The sequence below is a fragment of the Salmo salar genome, chromosome 12 (assembly GCF_965601325.2).
Source record: "Salmo salar chromosome 12, fSalSal1, whole genome shotgun sequence".
Lineage (NCBI taxonomy): Eukaryota > Metazoa > Chordata > Actinopteri > Salmoniformes > Salmonidae > Salmo > Salmo salar.
In genome coordinates, this window is record NC_138302.1 from 88221845 (window position 1) to 88241784 (window position 19940).

The 19940-nt window shown below is 44.3% G+C and overlaps 1 protein-coding gene across 1 annotated transcript in view; it reads left to right on the forward strand.

The window, feature by feature from the left end:
- Positions 1-19940, forward strand: part of LOC106565962 (forkhead box protein J3) — a 164104-nt gene that overhangs the window by 138778 nt on the left and 5386 nt on the right. The window contains exons 4-6 of the mRNA XM_014133654.3: positions 9219-9302; positions 10697-10798; positions 16245-16373. Coding sequence (XP_013989129.1) covers positions 9219-9302; positions 10697-10798; positions 16245-16373 — 315 coding nt within the window. The remainder of the gene's footprint in view (positions 1-9218; positions 9303-10696; positions 10799-16244; positions 16374-19940) is intronic.

Below are 19940 nucleotides of genomic sequence, written 5' to 3' on the forward strand. Positions count from 1 at the left end.
TTACTAAATTACTCACGATAAACATTCACAAAAAAACATAACAATTATTTTAAGAATTATAGATACAGAACTCCTTTATGCAATCGCGGTGTCCGATTTTAGAATAGCTTTTCGGTGAAAGCACATTTTGCAATATTCTGAGTAGATAGCACGGCCATCACAGGCTAGCTATTTTGACACCCACCAAGTTTGCACTCACCAAACTCAGATTTACTATAAGAAAAATTGGATTACCTTTGCTGTTCTTCGTCAGAATGCACTCCCAGGACTTCTACTTCAACACCCAATGTTTTGGTTCCAAATAATCCATAGTGATATCCAAATAGCGGCGTTTTGTTCTTGCGTTCAAGACACCATCCGAAGGGTGACGCGCCGGCGCGTATCGTGACAAAAAAATTCAAAATATTCCATTACCGTACTTCAAACGCTGTTTAAAATCAATTTTTATGTGATTTTTCTCGTAAAATAGCGATAATATTCCGACCGGGAGACGTTGTTTTCGTTCAAAGACTGAAAGAAGAAAATGGTGTCTTCACATGCACGCGGGCGCCCGTGTCATTGTTCTCAGATCGACCACTATCCAAATCCCTTACTGTTTTCCGCCCAGGGACTGCAGAGTCATCATTCCCCATTCTGGCGCCTTCTGAGAGCCTATGGGAGCCTTAGAAAAGGTCACGTTACAGCAGAGATCCTCTATTTTCCATAAAGAGGCTATAGAAGGACAAGAAATGGTCAGAGAGGGAACTTCCTGTATGGAATCTTCTCAGGTTTTGGCCTGCCATATGAGTTCTGTTATACTCACAGACACCATTCAAACAGTTTTAGAAACTTTATGGTGTTTTCTATACAAATCAAACAATTAAATGCATATTCTACTTTCTGGACAGGAGTAATAACCAGATTAAATCGGGTACGTTTTTTATCCGGCCGTGAAAATACTGCCCCCTATCCTAAACAGGTTAACTGACTTGCCTAGTTAAATAAAGGTGTAAAAAAAATACTGATTTCCGATTGTTATGAAAATTTGAAATCAGCCCTAATTAATCGGCCTTTGAAGATCTTCCTCTGTTTGCAATCCCCAACGGTCCCAGCTACACAACAAATGGTCGGTTTGTTCGATAAAGTCCTTCTTTATATCCCAAAAAAGGCAGTTTAGTTGGCACGTTTGATTCACTAATCCACCCGTTCCACTCGTTCAACATGCATACAAAGAACCCCAAAGTTACCAATAAACTTCATCCGAACAAGTCAAACAACGTTTCTAAGCAATCCTTAGGTACCCTAATATGTAAATAAACGATCAAATTTAAGCCAGTATGTTCAATACCGGAGATAAAATAACGAAGTGCGCGCCCTCATCCACGTGCGCCACAAGACTACAGTCCAAAATGAGAGCCACCTTGAAAAACTACAATTACTAACTCATTTTTCAAAAAACAAGCCTGAAACCCTTTCTAAAGACTGTTGACATCTAGTGGAAGCCATAGGAACTGCGATCTGTGAGGAATTCCTTTGAATATCCCATAGACAAACAATTGAATGGGTGGTGACCTCAAACAAACAAAATAAATATTTAAAATCCGGATGGATTCTCCTCGGGTTTTCGCCTGCCATATCAGTGTTGTTATACTCACATACGTTATTTTAACAGTTTTAGAAACTTCAGTGTTTTCTATCCAATGCTACCAATTATATGCATATCCTTGCTTCTGGGCCTGAGTAACAGGCAGTTTACTTTGGGCACATCAGTCATCCGAACTTCAGAATACCTCCCCCTAGCCTTAAGAAGTTTTAAGAACGAATTCTTATTTTCAATGATGTCCTAGGAACAGTGGGTGAATTGCCTTGTTCAGGGGCAGAACGACATATTTTTACCTTGTCATCTCGGGGATTTGATCTTGCAACCTTTCAGTTACAAGTCCAATGCTCTAACCACTAGGCTACCTGCCGCCCACCGCTTCACGGTGAGAACCACCATGCAGAGGTCATCCGTTCACAATCCGTCTCACAATCAAAAATCTCAAATTTGAACTCATCAGATCAAAGGACAGATTTCCACTGGCCCAATGACCATTGGTTATGTTTCTTGGCCCAAGCAAATCTCTTCTTATTATTGGTGTCCTTTAGTAGTGGTTTCTTTGCAGCAATTCGACCATGAAGGCCTGATTCATGCAGTCTCCTCTGAACAGTTGGTGAGATGTCTGTTACTTGAACTCTGTGAAGCATTTGTTTGGGTTGCAATCTGAGGAGCAGTTAATTGCTGATTTCTGAGGCTGTTAACTCTAATGAACTTATCCTCTGCAGCAGAGGTAACTATGGATTTTCCTGTCCTTTGGCGGTCCTCATGATAGCCAGTTTCATCATAGCGCTTGATGGTTTTTGGGACTGCACTTGAAGAAACTTCCAAAGTTCTTGACATTTTCTGGATTGACTGACTTTCATGTCTTAAAGTAATGATGGACTGTCATTTCTCTTTGCTTATTTGAGCTGTTCTTGCCATAATCTGGATTTAGCCCTATTTGGTAAAATACCGTCTTCTGAAATACCCCCCCTGAAACCGAAAGGTTGCTGGATCAAATCCCCGAGCTGACAAGATACAAATCTGCTGTTCTGCCCCTGAGCAAGGCAGTTAACCCTCTGTTCCCCAGGCGCTAAAGACGTGGATGTCGATTTTTAGTTATTTAACCAGGTAGGCCAGTTGAGAACAAGTTCTCAATTACAACTACGACCTGGCCAAGATAAAGCAAAGCAGTGCAACACAAACAACACATGGAATAAACAAACGTACAGTCAATAACACAGTAGAAAAGTCTATACACAGTGTGTGCAAATGAAGTAAGATTAGGGAGGTAAGGCAATAAATAGGCCATAGTGGCGAAATAATTACAATTTCACAATTAAACACTGGAGTGATAGATGAACAGAAGATGAATGTGCAAGTAGAGATACTGGGGTGCAAAGGAGGGGGGAAAAAGAATAACATGGGGATGAGGTAGTTGGGTGGGCTATTTACAGATGGGCTATGTACAGGTGCAATGATCTGTAAACTGCTCTGACAGCTGATGCTTGAAGTTAGTGAGGGAGATATAAGGCTTCAGTGATTTTTGCAATTTGTTCCAGCCATTGGCATCAGCGAACTGGAAGGAAAGGCGGCCAAAGGAGGAGTTGGCTTTGGGGGTGACCAGTGAAATATACCTGCTGGAGCACGTGCTGCTATGGTGACCAGTGAGCTGAGATAAGACGGGGCTTTACCTAGCAAAGACTTAGATGACCTGGAGCCAGTGGGTTAGGCGACGAATATGAAGCGAGGGCCAGCCAAGGAGAGCATACAGATCGCAGAGGTGGGTAACATATGGGGCTTTGGTGAGAAAATGGATGGCACTGTGATAGACTACATCCAATTTGCTGAGTAGAGTGTTGGAGGCTATTTTGTAAATGACATCGCTGAAGTCAAGGATCGGTAGGATAGTCAGTTTTACGAGGGTATGTTTGGCAGCATGAGTGAAGGATGTTTTGTTGCAAAATAGGAAGCTGATTCTCGATTTAATTTAGGATTGGAGATGCTTGATGTGAGTCTGGAAGGAGAGTTTACAGTCTAACCAGACACCTAGGTATTTGTAGTTGTCCACATATTCTAAGTCAGAACCGTCCAGAGTAGTGATGCTAGTCGGGCGGGCAGGTGCGGGCAGCGATCGGTTGAAGAGCATGCATTTAGTTTTACTTGCATTTATGAGCAGTTGGAGGTCATGGAAGGAGAGTTGTATGGCATAAATCTCGTCTGGAGGTTTGTGTCCAAAGGGCCAGAAGTTTACAGAATGGTGTCGTCTGCGTAGAGGTGGATCAGAGAATCAACAGCAGCAAGAACGACATCATTGTTGTATACAGAGAAAAGTGTCTGCCTGAGAATTGAACCCTGTGGCACACCCATAGACTGCCGGAGGTCCGGACAACAGGCCCTCCGATTTGACACACTGAACTCTGAGAAGTAGTTGGTGAACCAGGTGAGGCAGTCATTTGAGAAACCAAGGCTGTTGAGTCTGCCGATAAGAATGTGGTGATTGACAGAGTCGAAAGCCTTGGCCAGGCTGAGGTGCACCCGTGACCTGCTCGGAAACCATTTTGCATAACGGAAAAGTTACGGTGGGGTTCGAAATGGTCAGTGATCTGTTTGTTAACTTGGTGTTTGAAGACTTTAGAAAGGCAGGGCAGGATGGATATAGGTCTGTAACAGTTTGGGTCTAGGGTGTCTCGCCCTTTGAAGAGGGGAATGACCGCGGCAGCTTTCCAATCTTTGGGGATCTCAGACGATACAAAAGAGAGGTTGAACAGGCTAGTAATAGGTGTTGCAACAATTGCGGTGGATAATTTTAGAGAGGGTCCAGATTGTCTAGCCCAGCTGATTTGTTGGGGTCCAGATTTTGCAGCTCTTTTAGAACATCAGCTATCTGGATTTGGTTGAAGGAGAACTGGGGGAGGCTTGGGTAAGTTGCTGTGGGGGATGCAGAGCTGTTGACCGGGGTAGGGGTAGCCAGGTGGAAAGCATGGCCAGCCGTAGAAAATTGCTTATTGAAATTCTCGATTATCGTAGATTTATTGGTGGTGACTGTGTCCTAGACTCAGTGCAGTGGGCAGCTGGGAGGAGGTGCTCTTATTCTCCATGGACTTGTGTCCCAGAACTTTTTGGAGTTTATGCTACAGGAAGCAAATTTCTGTTAGGAAAGCAAAGGCTCGCCTGTGTATATTGGTTCCTAACTTCCCTGAAATGTTGCATATCGCGGGGGCTATTCGATGCTAATGCAGTATTCCACAGGATGTTTTTGTGCTGGTCACGGGCAGTCCGGTCTGGAGTGAACCAAGGGCTATATCTGTACTTAGTTCTACATTTTTTGAATGGGGCATGCTTATTTAAGATGGTGAGGAAAGCACTTTTAAAGAATAACCAGGCATCCTCTACTGACGGAATGAGGTCAATATCCTTCCAGGATACCCGGGCCAGGTCAATTAGAAAGGCCTGCTCGCTGAAGTGTTTTAGGGAGCGTTTGACAGTGATGAGGGGTGGTTGTTTGACTGCGACCAATTACGGATGCAGGCAATGAGGCAGTGATTGCTGAGATCTTGGTTGAAGACAGCAAAGGTGTATTTGGAGGGCAGGTTGGTCAGGATGATATCTATGAGGGTGCCCGTGTTTAGGGTTGTACCTGGTAAGTTCCATGATCATTTGTGAGGTTGAGGGCATCTAGCTTAGGTTGTAGGATGGCCGGGGTGTTAAGCATATCCCAGTTTAGGTCACCTAACAGCAAAAACTGTGAAGATAAATGGGGGGTGATTAATTCACATATGGTGTCCAGGGCACAGCTGGGATCTAAGGGATGTCTTAAACAAGTGGGAACAGTGAGAGACTTTTTTTCTGGAAAGGTGGATTTTTAAAAGTAGAAGCTCGAACTGTTTGGGCACAGACCTGGATAATATGACAGAACTCTGCAGGCTATCTCTGCAGTAGATTGCAACTCCACCCCCTTTGGCAGTTCTGTCTTGGCAGAAAATGTTGTAGTTGGATGGAAATTTCTGAATTTTTGGTGGCCTTCCTAAACCAGGATTCAGACACGGCTAGGACATCAGGGTTGGCAGAGCGTGCTAAAGCAGTGAATAAAACAAACATAGGGAGGAGGCTTCTGATGTTAACATGCATGAGACCAAGGCTTTTACCGTTACAGAAGTCAACAAGTGATAGCGCCTGGGGAATAGGTGTAGTAGTGGGGGCTACAGGGCCTGGGTTAACCTCGACATCACCAAAGGAGGAGTAGGATAAGGGTACGGCTAAAGGCTATAAGAACTGGTCGTCTAGTGCGTTCGGAACAGAGAATTAAAGGCGCAGATTTCTGGGCATGGTAGAATAAGTTCAAGGCATAATGTACAGACAAGGGTATGGTTGGATGTGAGTACAGTGGAGGTAAACCTAAGCGTTGGGTGATGAGAGAGGTTTCGTCTCTGGAGGCATCAGTTAACCTAGGTGAGGTCGCTGTGTGTGGGGTGGGACCAAAGAGCTATCTAAGGCATTTTGAGCAGGACTGGGGGACCTACTGTGAAATAAAACCAATATAAACTAGCCAAGACAGCAGTAGACAAGGCGTATTGACATTAGAGAGAGGCATAAAGCAATCACAGGTGTTGATCAGGAGAGACAACGGGTAAATGGCGATGAATGGGCAGAGCGGGTCAGTTAGGTACATACAGGACCTGAGTTCGAGGCTGGGGCCGACAGGTAAACAAAATTACGTACTGTGTTATTGAAACAGGGGGCATCAGCTGTGTAGCCGAGTGATCATAGGGTCAAAAGAGCAGCAATAGGTGAGTCAGGGTGCTGTTCGGTAGTCACTACTACGCTAGGCGTGCAGGGGACACAGCATTCAGAAAAGCTTGCGGGCCGGGGCTAGTAGATGGTTTTTCGGTGACATCGTAACAGTATACCCTGTTGAGACCACATCGGGCGATTACGTCAGCAGTCCAGTCGTGATGGATCGGTGGGGCTCCGTTTCAACAATAAAGGGTCCTGGCCAATTGGCATAGGTGGTATTGTAGCCCTAGAATTAGCTGGTATATGGGTCTTGCTTGAGGCTAGCTCAAGGCTAGCTGGTGCTTTCTTCGGGACAGAGGCGTTAGCTAACAGTAGCTACTCGTTTGCAGCTAGCTCGCTGCGATAATCCAGAGCGGCAGGAATCCGGTGATCATGGTAGATAGAAGCAGTCCGATATGCTCTGGGTTGATATCGCACTGTGCAGACTGGCAGGTGTTGTCCGAGCTAAGGCTGGCTAATGCCGGGGGGGAAAAAGGCGAGGACCGCTAGCCGTGGCTAACAAAGACTAGTAGCTAGTTATCTGGCTAGCTCCTGATGGAAGTTCCAGTTATAAGAAATAAAAATAGCAGCTCTATACCGTATTTGTTGAGGCGGTTTGCAGGAAGTATATTTATTTCGTAGATAGAAAGAGAGATTAAGATATACGAAAAAGACCGGCTATTTACATGGGATAAGACAAATACAGATATACACGTCCTACTGTGCTGCCATCTCGGAAAGAAAAAAAGAATTATGGCAGTCCCCCGCACCTTTCTGATTGAGGGGTTGGGTTAAATGCAGAAGACACTTTTCAGTTGAGTGCATTCAGTTGTACAACTGACTTGGTATCTCCCTTTCCTTACCTTGTCACAACACAACTAATTGGCACAAACGCATTAAGAAGGAAAAATTCCACAAATTTACTTTTAACAAGGCACACTTGTTAATTGAAATGCATTCCAGGGGACTACCTCATGAAGTTGGTTGAGAGAATGCTAAGAATGTGTATAGCTGTCAAGGCTACTTTGAAGAATCTCAAATATAACATATGTTATGATTTTTTTTAACCCCTTTTTTGGTTACTGATTCCATATGTGTTATTTAATAGTTTTGATGTCTTCTATTATTCTACCGTTTTAGAAAATAGTGCAAATAAAGAAAAACCCTTGAATGAGTAGGTGTCCAAACTTTTGAATGGTACTACTTATGACTGGTACACAGAACAATCACGTTTTTAACTGCACTGGCCTTTAACTGGTAGGGAACGCTAAGTGTACTGCATATTCCATGTCCTGTATCTAATCTAGACTGAGATGGGGAAACCAGAGAACGTGATGTTGACATGCGTACTGTAGGGAGGGAAAGTCAGCTTCCTTTTTGATAGCAGGTATAGCAGTTAAACAGTGCTTCTGGTGAAATCATCACACGGTCATCATGGCCTTTGTTTAGAGACTGAATAGTTGGAGCTTAGTTTCATAACAGTTGTAGCTTACAATATGGACACACACACTTGCCTTGCCAGGCTTCGCTATGATGCAGTGTATTCATGAATAATTTAAGAACTCTTTAAATGGGTTTGTTTTTCCCCCCATCGAGTCTCATGGGGGGGTTTGTGGAGAAATGCAGAAACTCCCTTCCCAAGGGTTTGTGCTTAGATTTTTTGCTTAATTAAAAGAAATGCCACCCAGCCCGGCTCTCTACCGGGACAGTGATTTTGAGTCTACCAGGAGCTCGAATTGAATCAGTTAACCCCTAAATCATATATTTAGCAGTAAAACAGATGCTATGGTCATAACACGGAGCTCAGGCAGCTCACCTTCAGACGTCCTTAGACGTTTCTCTGTCTGTTACTCTCAGCCTTTTACACTGAAGACAACACCACCAAATATACCAACAATGGAATTGGGCTACAGAGCTGAGAGTATAATGGGATTTACTTCAGACATTATTATGAGATGTCTGTCTCTGGTTGGTTGCACTGTGAATTATTCTCCCTCTGAGGGAAATGCTAATCGACCCCAAGCTTTGAAAATATAAAACATATTTGCTCAACATTGTATTGTTGTTGCAGTGTTTCAAAATAAAAGCCAGGAATAAAAGCCAGGATGGTGGTTTAGATGGCGGTAGTACTGTGACTGGGGTATGGTACACCTTATTGTATGGATTACGTTAGACACAGGTTGTTGAAGCCGTACCTCTCCTCTTCTGTTGTCCAGAATGACAATTTCCCAAAAATATATTGAAATGATTCTCTCTGCTTAGGAAGAATTTTAAAAGTCCTGATCTCACTTTCCCTTAACAATTGAGATCTTATCAGGATTAATATAAAATATAATCATGTGTTGCATGTGGCTTCGGGGTGGAACACCATTGAAATATAAATGAAATGGGGCTGAATGCGGAGCTAAATAATGCAGCTGGAGTGTGGAGCTGCAGCCCCAGAGCCAGCAGGTCTATTCTCTCCTTGATTAGCCGGGCTCAGACCTGGGCAGAAAGCCCACATGTTGCTCCAGCTCCCAGACCAGCTACTGTTGGCTACCTACACTACCTGAGGCTGAGGAAGTACTGCTTCAGGAGGAGCTTAGCATTTCACCAGCCACTGTCTAGAACTACGGAGCATCACAGACGAGGAGAAGTCTCACCACAACACAGCTCCCTCCAATATAAAACAAAGTCACACACACACTCTTATCACACACCACTATTTACTCTTGCATTGTGATTTAATAGCATTTGTTAAAGCCCTATTGTGTCAGTCCCAAAGAAAAGCCTCCGATTCCTTTACCCTTTGTCTGGAGATATGAATCCCTCATGTCCAACGGTAACGTCCCTGTGGTATCAGGCCGTTCTGTGGTCTTTACTGTGGTCCCTCCTCTCTCCACAGGGCTCCTACTGGGCCATCGATACCAACCCAAAGGAGGACGCCCTGCCCACACGGCCAAAAAAGAGGCCGCGGTCCGGAGAGCGGGTGAGTCCTCCAGACACGCCACATCCTCCCCTGAATCTTTGTGTTTTACACATGTAGATACCCTCTCTTAAACCATGCCATCACCGGTAATGATGAGAGGACTCATGTGGAGAATTAGGTAACCAGATCATACACAATCTTCACATACAGCTATTTTTTTCCCCATGTTCAATCTCTCTCTGATAGACCTCTTTGTCTCTGCCTCTCTCTCCTGTATACTGTCTCACTCACACGCGTGTACACACACACGCACGCACGCACGCGCACACACACACGCAGTAGGAGTTTTTCCTCCCTTTATGTAACTGCCTCTGGATGAGTCTGTCTTGTCTTGTAGCAGGCTCCTCATTAATAAACTATGCCCCAGGCTGCTGTTACTTACATACATTGCATTCTGCAGTCATTTTTTTATTATTTTTTTTTTTTACAAACATCAATTAATGTGCACTGGCTGTTCTTTCTGAGCGGGAGCTTTTGTCTTTAATTATGTATGAGTCGTGTCCAGTGTAACGCACAGCCTCACTGGTTTAGTAAACTGCCCAGATTGACCTGGCTCTGAGGCATCCATCCATCTCTTCCTGGCTGCTGCAGGCGGCAGTCTGGCCCGATACAAGCCATACAGAGACGGACACAAAGAGCCTCTCACTCAGTTAACCAGCCACGTGTATGTCTGTGGTTCTAAGATGAGGAGGGAGAGGTGCACATCCTATTCTATACAGTACCTACACCTGTGTGTTTGTGTGTAAATGACTTTAAATATAGTCATTGGTGTGTCATTCTAAAGCAAAACAAATGCGCAGAATTCACACACTGTTCCGCCAGCCTCAGGTTTGTGCATGTATGTTGTTAGTATGACACATGCACACCATCCTCCCTTACTACACATGTGGCTGTTGGCCTACAAGGCATTCCATTAAGTCTCAGACATTTAGAAAATGGTGACTTTGTGAAATCTCATTTATGTTTATCATGAATTAAAATTGGTATTGTTGCCAGCCAATCCTCTTACAGTAAGCAGTTTTGGCAGACAGGCGTGGTGGAGTTATCTCCCCCAGCGGAGCGCCCGCGACTCGCAGAGAGCAATGGGGGCTCTTCTCTTCATCTCCTCAGGAAATATTTCAAATGTGACCTAAATAAAGGTGTTGCTTCTTTTGTAATTTATAAATGGTCCTGGTGTATTTTACATACTAGAGATCTGCATTCCTACCTCTTGCCTGGAAGGAAAACTAGCTTCCCAACAAACACGGCAACATATGAGTGTTAAAACCTATACCTTCGTACTCATGGCTTGAGGTTATGTATTATTCTTAGAATGAGTTAAGAGTGAGTATTTTAGTGGTCCTATATTTGATAATTAGCTAAAAGTAATACTTTTGCCTCCCTCCCTCCCCCAGGCTTCTACACCGTACAGCCTGGAGTCGGAGTCTTTGGGAATGGACTGTATGATCTCTGGAAGTGCCTCTCCAACTCTGGCAATCAACACTGTGACTAACAAGGTACCTACCCAGCATGCACCTGCACACACTGCACCACCCTGACCCCTCCTTCCTCCCTCTGCCCACCCACTGCTTGTTCCTCACTGAGAGTAGCACTCAACCGACACACACACACACACACACACACACACACACACACACACACACACACACACACACAGCTTGTTCCTCACTGAGAGCAGCACTCAACCGGGATATATATACACACACCACACACACACACACACACACACACACACACAGCACCACAACAACAGGGGATTACTCATTGTGTTCAATATGATATTGATGTTGAGTATGGTATTGAGTATCGTGATGATAACCCTGGTATTGGTATGGAAATCAAAATTCTGGTGTCGTGACAACACTACTCTACACACACCTGAAAGTTCATGGAAGATGCCCAGTCCTTTTCTGGTCTGTCCATGAGATGTGGTTGGGTTGCCTAGCCTGACGACTCACACTAAAGTCATCATTGAAGTCGTTTGTGGTGACGAGGGGTGTTGTACTAAACAAAGTAATCCATTTGATCGTCTCTAACAAATCAGAGTATCAAAGTCAAACCGCCGCTTTATCCTTGCGTCTTCTTGACCAATCAGACGTCTCCGAATGTGTTCACATTTGGTGAGGGGTCAGGCAAGTACTCAGATCCAGATTCGTTGTGGAGAAGAAACTAACGTCCACAGGCGTGCCGTAGCGTTTGGCTGGAGGAGTCTGGGTAGCCTGGCAAGACATTACTGTGTGTGTGGATGTCTGTTGCCGTATAACCCTCACTGCAGAGAAAGAGCGGGAGAAGCCACAGGGACTGCAAGCTGTTGGCGTTGAATACGCTGTTCACTCTGAAATTGAAATAGGCTTTTTAACCTTAAGCCCTCTCCTCTGGGCCCAGTGGGGGCAGCTCTCTGGAGTACTTTTAAAAAGCCTACAAGAGTCGCTCATTCATTTACTGCAGCGGGCGTAAAAAAATACTGTGTTTTATATAAACGGTGGGAGGGGGGTGCTTTGGGGTAGAGTACTTGAGGGTGGGATGTGTGAGAAGAGGAGGGTGTGTGTGGTCTTGCTCTTCTACCCTCGTGGGGACCTGAAGTCCCCACAAGGATAGTAAAATGAGGAAAATTCTCCATCGTTGGGACATTTCCGCAATCCCGACGACAACAAAGGCTATTTTGGGGTTTAGGTTTTGGGCTTAGGGTAAATAGGATTTTGAAAGGAAATACATTTTAGGGCCTCACGAGAATAGAACCGCGTATCTGACTGCGTGTGTGTGCAGTAAGGGGGAGTGGTGTGTGTCTGCCCTTTCGGAAGGAGGACTGTCTTTGGCGTGTGAGACGGGCTAGGTGGTGCCCCTGGAAACACACACACACACACACACTTGTCTTTCCTACTCTCATCTCAACAAATAATCACTTGTCATCGATTTGCTGGGAAAATTGAGGTTTCAAACCTCAGTTGGTCATTTAACACGGACATCCTCCATAGATAAGTTTGATTTCACACATAAGAATAATGGAAAACAAAACCCCAAAAATTCTGAACATCCCTGCTTCAGGCAAGGATACAGCGGGGCTGTGTTTGTGTGACGTTATGAGTGTCTTTTGTTCTCCTGATTGTAACTGTTGCTATGATAAAGCATAGTGGAGAAGCAGCAGCGGATCTGAGCCCTACTCCTGAGAGAGCTTGTTTCTCACTGTGTTACACTGTAAACATACAACTGGCCACGCCTCTTTTGGTGCACTGTGCCAAACCACAGGAATTCCCTCTTTCTCTCCCTCTTTCTCGCTCTCTATTTTCCCTCTCTATCTCTCATGTTCCTGCCTTCTCTGAGAGGCCAATGGGAGGCTGTGTCAGGACTACAGAACCAGTGAGAATCCCAACACTGTCTGTTAGACGTGCCTTCAAGTCTCCCCTGCCTTTCATTCTCTCTCTCTCTCTCACACACACACACACACACGTTTTAAAACATTTTTCTCTGGTCTATTCTGAGGTAGCTGTTTGTAATGGTTGTGAATGAGACAGAAGTCTGGCATTAGAGCGTGATAAAGGAAGGGGGATTGTAGGAAGAAGTGTGTGTTTACTGAGGAAACGTCTGGCCCTGTGCTTTGCTTCTCTTTCTCCCTCTTAAATCCTGTGAGCAGGGATTCTGCTGAACACTGGCAGGCATTGTTAAAGACATCTGGGTGAATCTCGCTTTGATTTCATAATCCAAGTCTCATGCTCCAGATTAGAGTCTTATGTAAAAGACACCTGGCTTTTTACTTAATTTACTGCTAAGAATAGAACACACACTAACTCCTGCTAGTTGCTAGCACCAAACACGGATCAGGATTTACTGTGGCAGGAGCTCCTACCTGTGTGAGCATGCTTGTCTTTGTGGGACTGGATGACTTTGTGTGTGTGAGAGACATGATGACTGGGTTTTGGTCTGTGACTGTGTGGCGTGCTGGAGTGGGCGTCTTGACTCTGGGGTCTGTGTAAACCACAGAGCAGTGAGGTCTGGAAATCATCACACTGGATGAGGGGACTAAAAATAGATTGGTGGTTTAAGACTTCATTACATGTAACATTTATATTTCTGCAGCGCGCTGTTTGATTAGCATTGTAGTGCTGATTTCGAGACGTGCCTAAGCCCTCAGTCTTAGCTGCTCATTGATTTCCTCCTTCACGCTAATGAACACTGGAGCCCAGCCCACACTGAGTGGTGGAAGGCAACAGTCGACTAATTAGCTTCTCTTTCATCCCTTCCCCCACCAAACATTCACTACTACACTGGATCCAACACTCTCTCATCTGACTGTTATTAAAGCACAACATTTTTGTGTCATTTTCTGGCAGAGTGAGAGCCCACAATGACTCACTACAGAGGGAGAGTGCTGTGTGTCAGGATTAGTGTCAGGACAAGTTTGCGTATAAAAAATAACATGACGGATTTCAGTTTTGCTTATCTTTTTCAACATTAAATGCATTATGAAATAATGACTAATTATTTTAGTGGAAATTCCAAAATGAACATTGAATTGCCAAAACATTGAAAACACTCTCTTTGTCAGTTCCACATTGGGTAGACATCAATAGAAAAAGAGGACATTACTATGAAATAATATTTCAGTTGTGTGTATTACTTGCTTTTTATTTGATGGTGTTATTATTTTTCATTATTTAAAGCCATCTCATCTCTTCTCAGGCAGTAGCAGGCAGCCAGCCAGCCAAACATACATGTAACGTTCTCTGTACTCCCCATACTGGACTCTCTTTGAGTCATCCTATTTAGCTAGGCTAGCTTGCTAGCTAGTAGCTGCTTAAATATGCTGCATAGTTGTCGAAACGTGGTAATTAGCTACTATGGAATTCAAGTAATTGAACTAACGTTTGTCAATTAGTTGTTTAATACCCCCCCCCCACCCACCCCACCAAAAAAAAAAAGTTGGTTAATTGCTCAGCACTAGTCAGTGGCTGTACTCAGACTGCCTATATAACAGTAACATGGGGCAGCAGCCAGATCTGGGTTCAAATGGTATGTTTTCTTTCAAACACTGAGCGGATGATTAAGCCTGCCTGGTTTGACAGATTTGCCGGGTTTTCACTTTTGTGATTATTCCGTTGGTTCCATTGTGCCAGGCAAGCTCAATCAAGCACAAGTACTATTTGAGCTCAGATCTGGAGGTCAGTCAGACCTAGACTTGTCTCTGGACTCAGAAAGCAGAGCGGCCTTCATGTCCTGCTGCTGCTGCTGTGTGTTAGACTGAGAGAGAGGGTGCAGGCAGGGCCACAGCCACTCAGCCTGATGAGCAGAGCCCTGGCCGGACACTGGGCAAGACTGAGCACACATCACCAGCACCATCCAGGCTGTTGGTGCTGCTGCCAATCCCTGCCCTGTCACACACACCAGCCAGTAGCATCGCCTGCATAGCTGCCATTCCACACATCCTTTCAGTTTCGCACAATGGAAAAAAATGAATGTCTATTCTCTCTGGATCTCATTATATTCATCGCCAGATTGTTTCTACCACCAGTGCTACTTAATAGCAGTCTGTTGTGTGACACCACAATACTCAATTTTTTTCTTTAGCAAAGCCTTTTCAGATGATAATAATGAAGATGGTCGTGTTGCAGTGCTCTGGTTGCTTGCGTTGCTGTATTGAAAGGTCAGGGTCTCGGTTGAATTGAAGACCTTTGTTGTCCCAAACCGATTTGCGCTCTGTGAGCAGATGGGTCTGACATGGCCAGTAGTGTGACCTTTAGTAGTTACCTACCCAGAGAGAAGAGCCTTTACCTGGACACTTATTCAGAAAGAGCCCATGTGGCTCGGGTAGCTGTGGAGGTTCAGAGAGAAGAGCCTTTACCTGGACACTTATTCAGAAGGAGCCCATGTGGCTCGGGTAGCTGTGGAGGTTCAGAGAGAAGAGCCTTTACCTGGACACTTATTCAGAAGGAGCCCATGTGGCTCGGGTAGCTGTGGAGGTTCAGAGAGAAGAGCCTTTACCTGGACACTTATTCAGAAGGAGCCCATGTGGCTCGGGTAGCTGTGGAGGTTCAGAGAGAAGAGCCTTTACCTGGACACTTATTCAGAAGGAGCCCATGTGGCTCGGGTAGCTGTGGAGGTTAAGAGAGAAGAGCCTTTACCTGGACACTTATTCAGAAGGAGCCCATGTGGCTCGGGTAGCTGTGGAGGTTAAGAGAGAAGAGCCTTTACCTGGACACTTATTCAGAAGGAGCCCATGTGGCTCGGGTAGCTGTGGAGGTTCAGAGAGAAGAGCCTTTACCTGGACACTTATTCAGAAGGAGCCCATGTGGCTCGGGTAGCTGTGGAGGTTCAGAGAGAAGAGCCTTTACCTGGACACTTATTCAGAAGGAGCCCATGTGGCTCGGGTAGCTGTGGAGTTTCAGAGAGAAGAGCCTTTACCTGGACACTTATTCAGAAGGAGCCCATGTGGCTCGGGTAGCTGTGGAGGTTAAGAGAGAAGAGCCTTTACCTGGACACTTATTCAGAAGGAGCCCATGTGGCTCGGGTAGCTGTGGAGGTTAAGAGAGAAGAGCCTTTACCTGGACACTTATTCAGAAGGAGCCCATGTGGCTCGGGTAGCTGTGGAGGTTCAGAGAGAAGAGCCTTTACCTGGACACTTATTCAGAAGGAGCCCATGTGGCTCGGGTAGCTGTGGAGCTTCAGAAAATATGTTTCTGGCCAGCCACTCTCTCAGTCCAAAAACAGCACTCTGATAACATCCAGTACACACATGCTTTGCATTCACACACAGGTATGGAATTCCCAGACACACAAACCACATTCAAAACCCATCCCCACCCATTATTTGGGCAAATGGTGACTCACCATCAGAATGATAATGTTTGTATATGGCATGCAGTTATTCGTCAAACCCTATTGGTGTATTTCTAGGTTGTGTGCTGTGCGGTATGCAAGAAAAGCTAACACAGCCTCTTCTTATTTCAGGTGGCGTTATACAACCCAGACCAGGATGGGAGTGACAGTCCAAGAAGCAGCCTTAACAACAGCCTGTCTGACCAGAGTCTGGCCTCCGTCAATTTAAACAGTGTGGGCAGCGTGCACAGCTACACACCAGTAAGAGCTCACACTGCAACCTCCTCTAACCACAGTGTTACAGCTATACACACTGCTAACACCAAGCAACACAACTACAGGATCCCAGTTAGAAAACATTTACAACCGCGATTCTCAGCTGGTGGGTTGCGGGAGGTCTTGAATGGGATGCGATTGTCTGAGTAAAAAAATATATAATTAATTTGTATTAAAAATACTCCATTCTGAACTTAAACGACTAAAACCAGGTATAACGTGTGTAGAAATGATAATGAACCTATATTTTAAAATGTAACCTTCTGAAGTAAAATGGTTCAATCATATTATTTTCAATATAGATTTATTAGCAGCACTATTTAGCAGATTTGGTTGATTTTATTATTGTCTCAAACCAGTAAGCTTGAAAGCTCAGACACACTGGTAGGATTGTCAAATGTTTGCCTGTGTTCACACAGCAAAGTTAAAATACTCCAAATCATAAGGTATCAATAGTGTTGTTTGGCAATGCATTTCCACGCGTATTGCTTATGGTCTAGATTTCAAGCTATCTGTGCTAATGTTGCTATGTTGTTAAAAAAAATAACTTGTTGATACTTGTCTGATGGCTACAGCTAGATAACTACCTAGCAAGATGACGAATAAACTATTTAATTCACTCTCCATAATCTAATACTGTCAGTGCCAGGCCATAGGCTAATGTTTTGCTAGGTATCTCAAGTTGGCATATTCGCTAACTAGCACAACATGGCTACCTAGCTAAGGACACTGCACTAACTCGGCAGCTAACACAGGCAGCTGTTTCATGGAAATTAGCTAGTCCATTGTGATTCAATTATGTCGATACTAGCTGCAGTGGTTAGAAAGTATGTAGTGTTGTGTGCATTGTCTGTGCACTTAGCTTGCTCCCATCCTATAGCCTACATTACATATGAAGTGTGACTGGTTGATCAGTGGATGTACAGAGAAAATGCCCTCTTCTTTTTTCCTTTTTTTCTTTGCTCCCAGAATCTCACTGCCGATAGGTACTTGCTAGAACAAAAGTGGTACCTGCTGCGTGCCGATCCGGTAGTGATGAACCTGCTGATTATACTTGTAGAATCGCAATCCTTGTCAATGGCCAACAACTTGACTTTGAGCCAATCAGAGATCACGAACCCCCATGTGGGGGGGGCAGCAGGTACCGCTTTTGTTCTAGCAAGTACCTATCTGCAGTCTATTGGCAGTGAGATTCTGTGTATTTCATGCTTAACATTCTTCATCAAGAATACGGGTGAAATATAATTAAGGTGGGACTGTTGTTCCATTGTCATTTAATTAGTACATTTACTAGCAATATAGATTTTTTAAACGTTTTCCAGATTGCATTTTGGCAACAAAATTCGCAATGCGAATATTGGAGTGAGACAGACAACCTGGTTCAATTTCGATCCTAAGGCAAAACCAGTTGAAAACCACCGATTTTAGAACATGCATGTCAATCTCTAACCACAGTGCCCCAGCTATACATCAGCTAAAACCAAACAAGCACCACAATAACTGTCACTCTATCACAGTTAGACATACAGGAATGTAGGCAGTGCATGCCAATCTCTTATCACAGTAGATAGCTGTAACCCTGGAACTTAAACACAGTGTATCAGACCAGTTAGTTACTGTATATCTCATATGATCCGAGAGACCCAGGAGTTTCCCTTCAGAAGAGCTATAGACAGTGAGAGACTAAAGAGGTCGTGGGGTTGGTGCTCTAGCGCAGAATATCAGCGGGGGTTGAGGGAAAGTGAGAGCTGTACACGCTCTTGGAGAGCAGACAAAGAGAGCTGTTGCCTGTGATGTCTTCCCACCAGAGATGCCCCCTTCTTTGGTGGGGTCCTCCTGCTTCCCAGGGTGCTATTGCTCCAGGCTCTCTGCATCGATCCGTTCAGACTGATGGATGTTCCTCCAGTGCTGCTGCTGCTGAGAGCAGACTGTTTCTTACTGCCTCACTTCAGCCAGGCAGACTCAGACTGGATTCTATAGTAAGGCAATCTATACTGTAGCCCACCAGTATGTCTGCAAAGCCCTTTGTTGTGTTAAAGAATGTGTACTCTAACAGCAAGACTACTTTAAGTGATAGCTCCATTATTAGTGTCCTTCACATGTTAAACCTGGTATGGCTTGAAAGCTACCTCTGTGATGCTGCAATAAAGGATATATACTGTTCTTAAACATCTAGTCTACTTCATGTAAATGAAGGTACATCCTCAGTTATAGAATAGTGATTGCTCCATATTAGTGTTTTTCTCATCATTAACCTTATTAGACCGTATTGTTAGAGGGCAACATTGCCTGCACTCTTATACACCATTGAATAAAATTGGCCCTCACACTACTACATGGGTAAAATGATTGCTTATTTGTCCAAGGCTTTAGTGTTTTTGTTTTAAATCCATTTTGCAGGCCATCTATTGTATTGGCTTTGTGTTGATTTTGGTTTCTCTTTTAATACTTTCTGAGAAGGATGCAAGCAGCGATCAAGACAGTCAAAGGCATGTAGTTGATGTTTAGTTTGAGGAGTGACCACTTTACACACCAGATATTTAGCTTCTTATACATGTTCATTATGGGTTCTTGGCAGTTTAATTAGGTTAGTGGACAGGATTAAAATATAAGCCTTGATCTGTTGCACAAAAAAGGTACTGAACAAAAATATAAACGCATAATGCAACAATTTCAGTTACAGTTCAGAGTTACAGTTCATATAAAGAAATCAGTCAAATTACTGGGAAGGGGCGCAGCCTGGGAGGGCGAAAGGGCTTTATTTCAGACAGAAATACTCCTCAGTTTCATCAGCTGTCCAGGTGGCTGGTCTCAGACGATCCTGCAGGTGAAGAAGCTGGAAGTGGAGATCCTGGGCTGGCGTAGTTACACATGGTCTGCGGTTGTGAGGCCGGTTGTACATACTGCCAAATGTTCTAAAACTACATTGGAGGTGGCTTATGGTAGAGAAATGAACATTTAATTCTCTGGCAACAGCTCTGGTGGACATTCCTGCAGTCAGCATCCCAATTGCCACACTGCTTCAAAACTTGAGACGTCTGTGGCATTGTGTTGTGACAAAACTGCACATTTTAGAGTGGCCTTTTATTGTCTCCAGCACAAGATGCACCTGTGTAATGATGATGCTGTTTAATCAGCTTCTTGATATGCCACACCTGTCAGGTGGATGGATTATCTTAGCAAAGGAGAAATGTTCACTAACAGGAATATTAACAAATTTGTGCACAAACTTTGAGAGAAATTAGCTTTTTGTGCAGATGGAACATTTCTGCAATCTTTTATTTTAGCTGTTGCAACATTGGACCAAACCTGTTTATTTTTGTTCAGTGTAGAAAAATGTTTTGCATGAAATGTTTGTGGCTCTCTTGTTCTCCAGCAGATCCATGTGCAGATATCCATTGATGTCTCTGAGACGTATGTTTCCCAGTCAAGCGTCAGTGTTGGATGGTGTAGTCGGTGCTCTTCACCAGTTAAAGTGAAAGTTGTAGTCTGTGTTTGACTGTGGTAATAGGTTTGTGTTGTAGTTAGTATGTTAGACGGAGGTGTGTACCG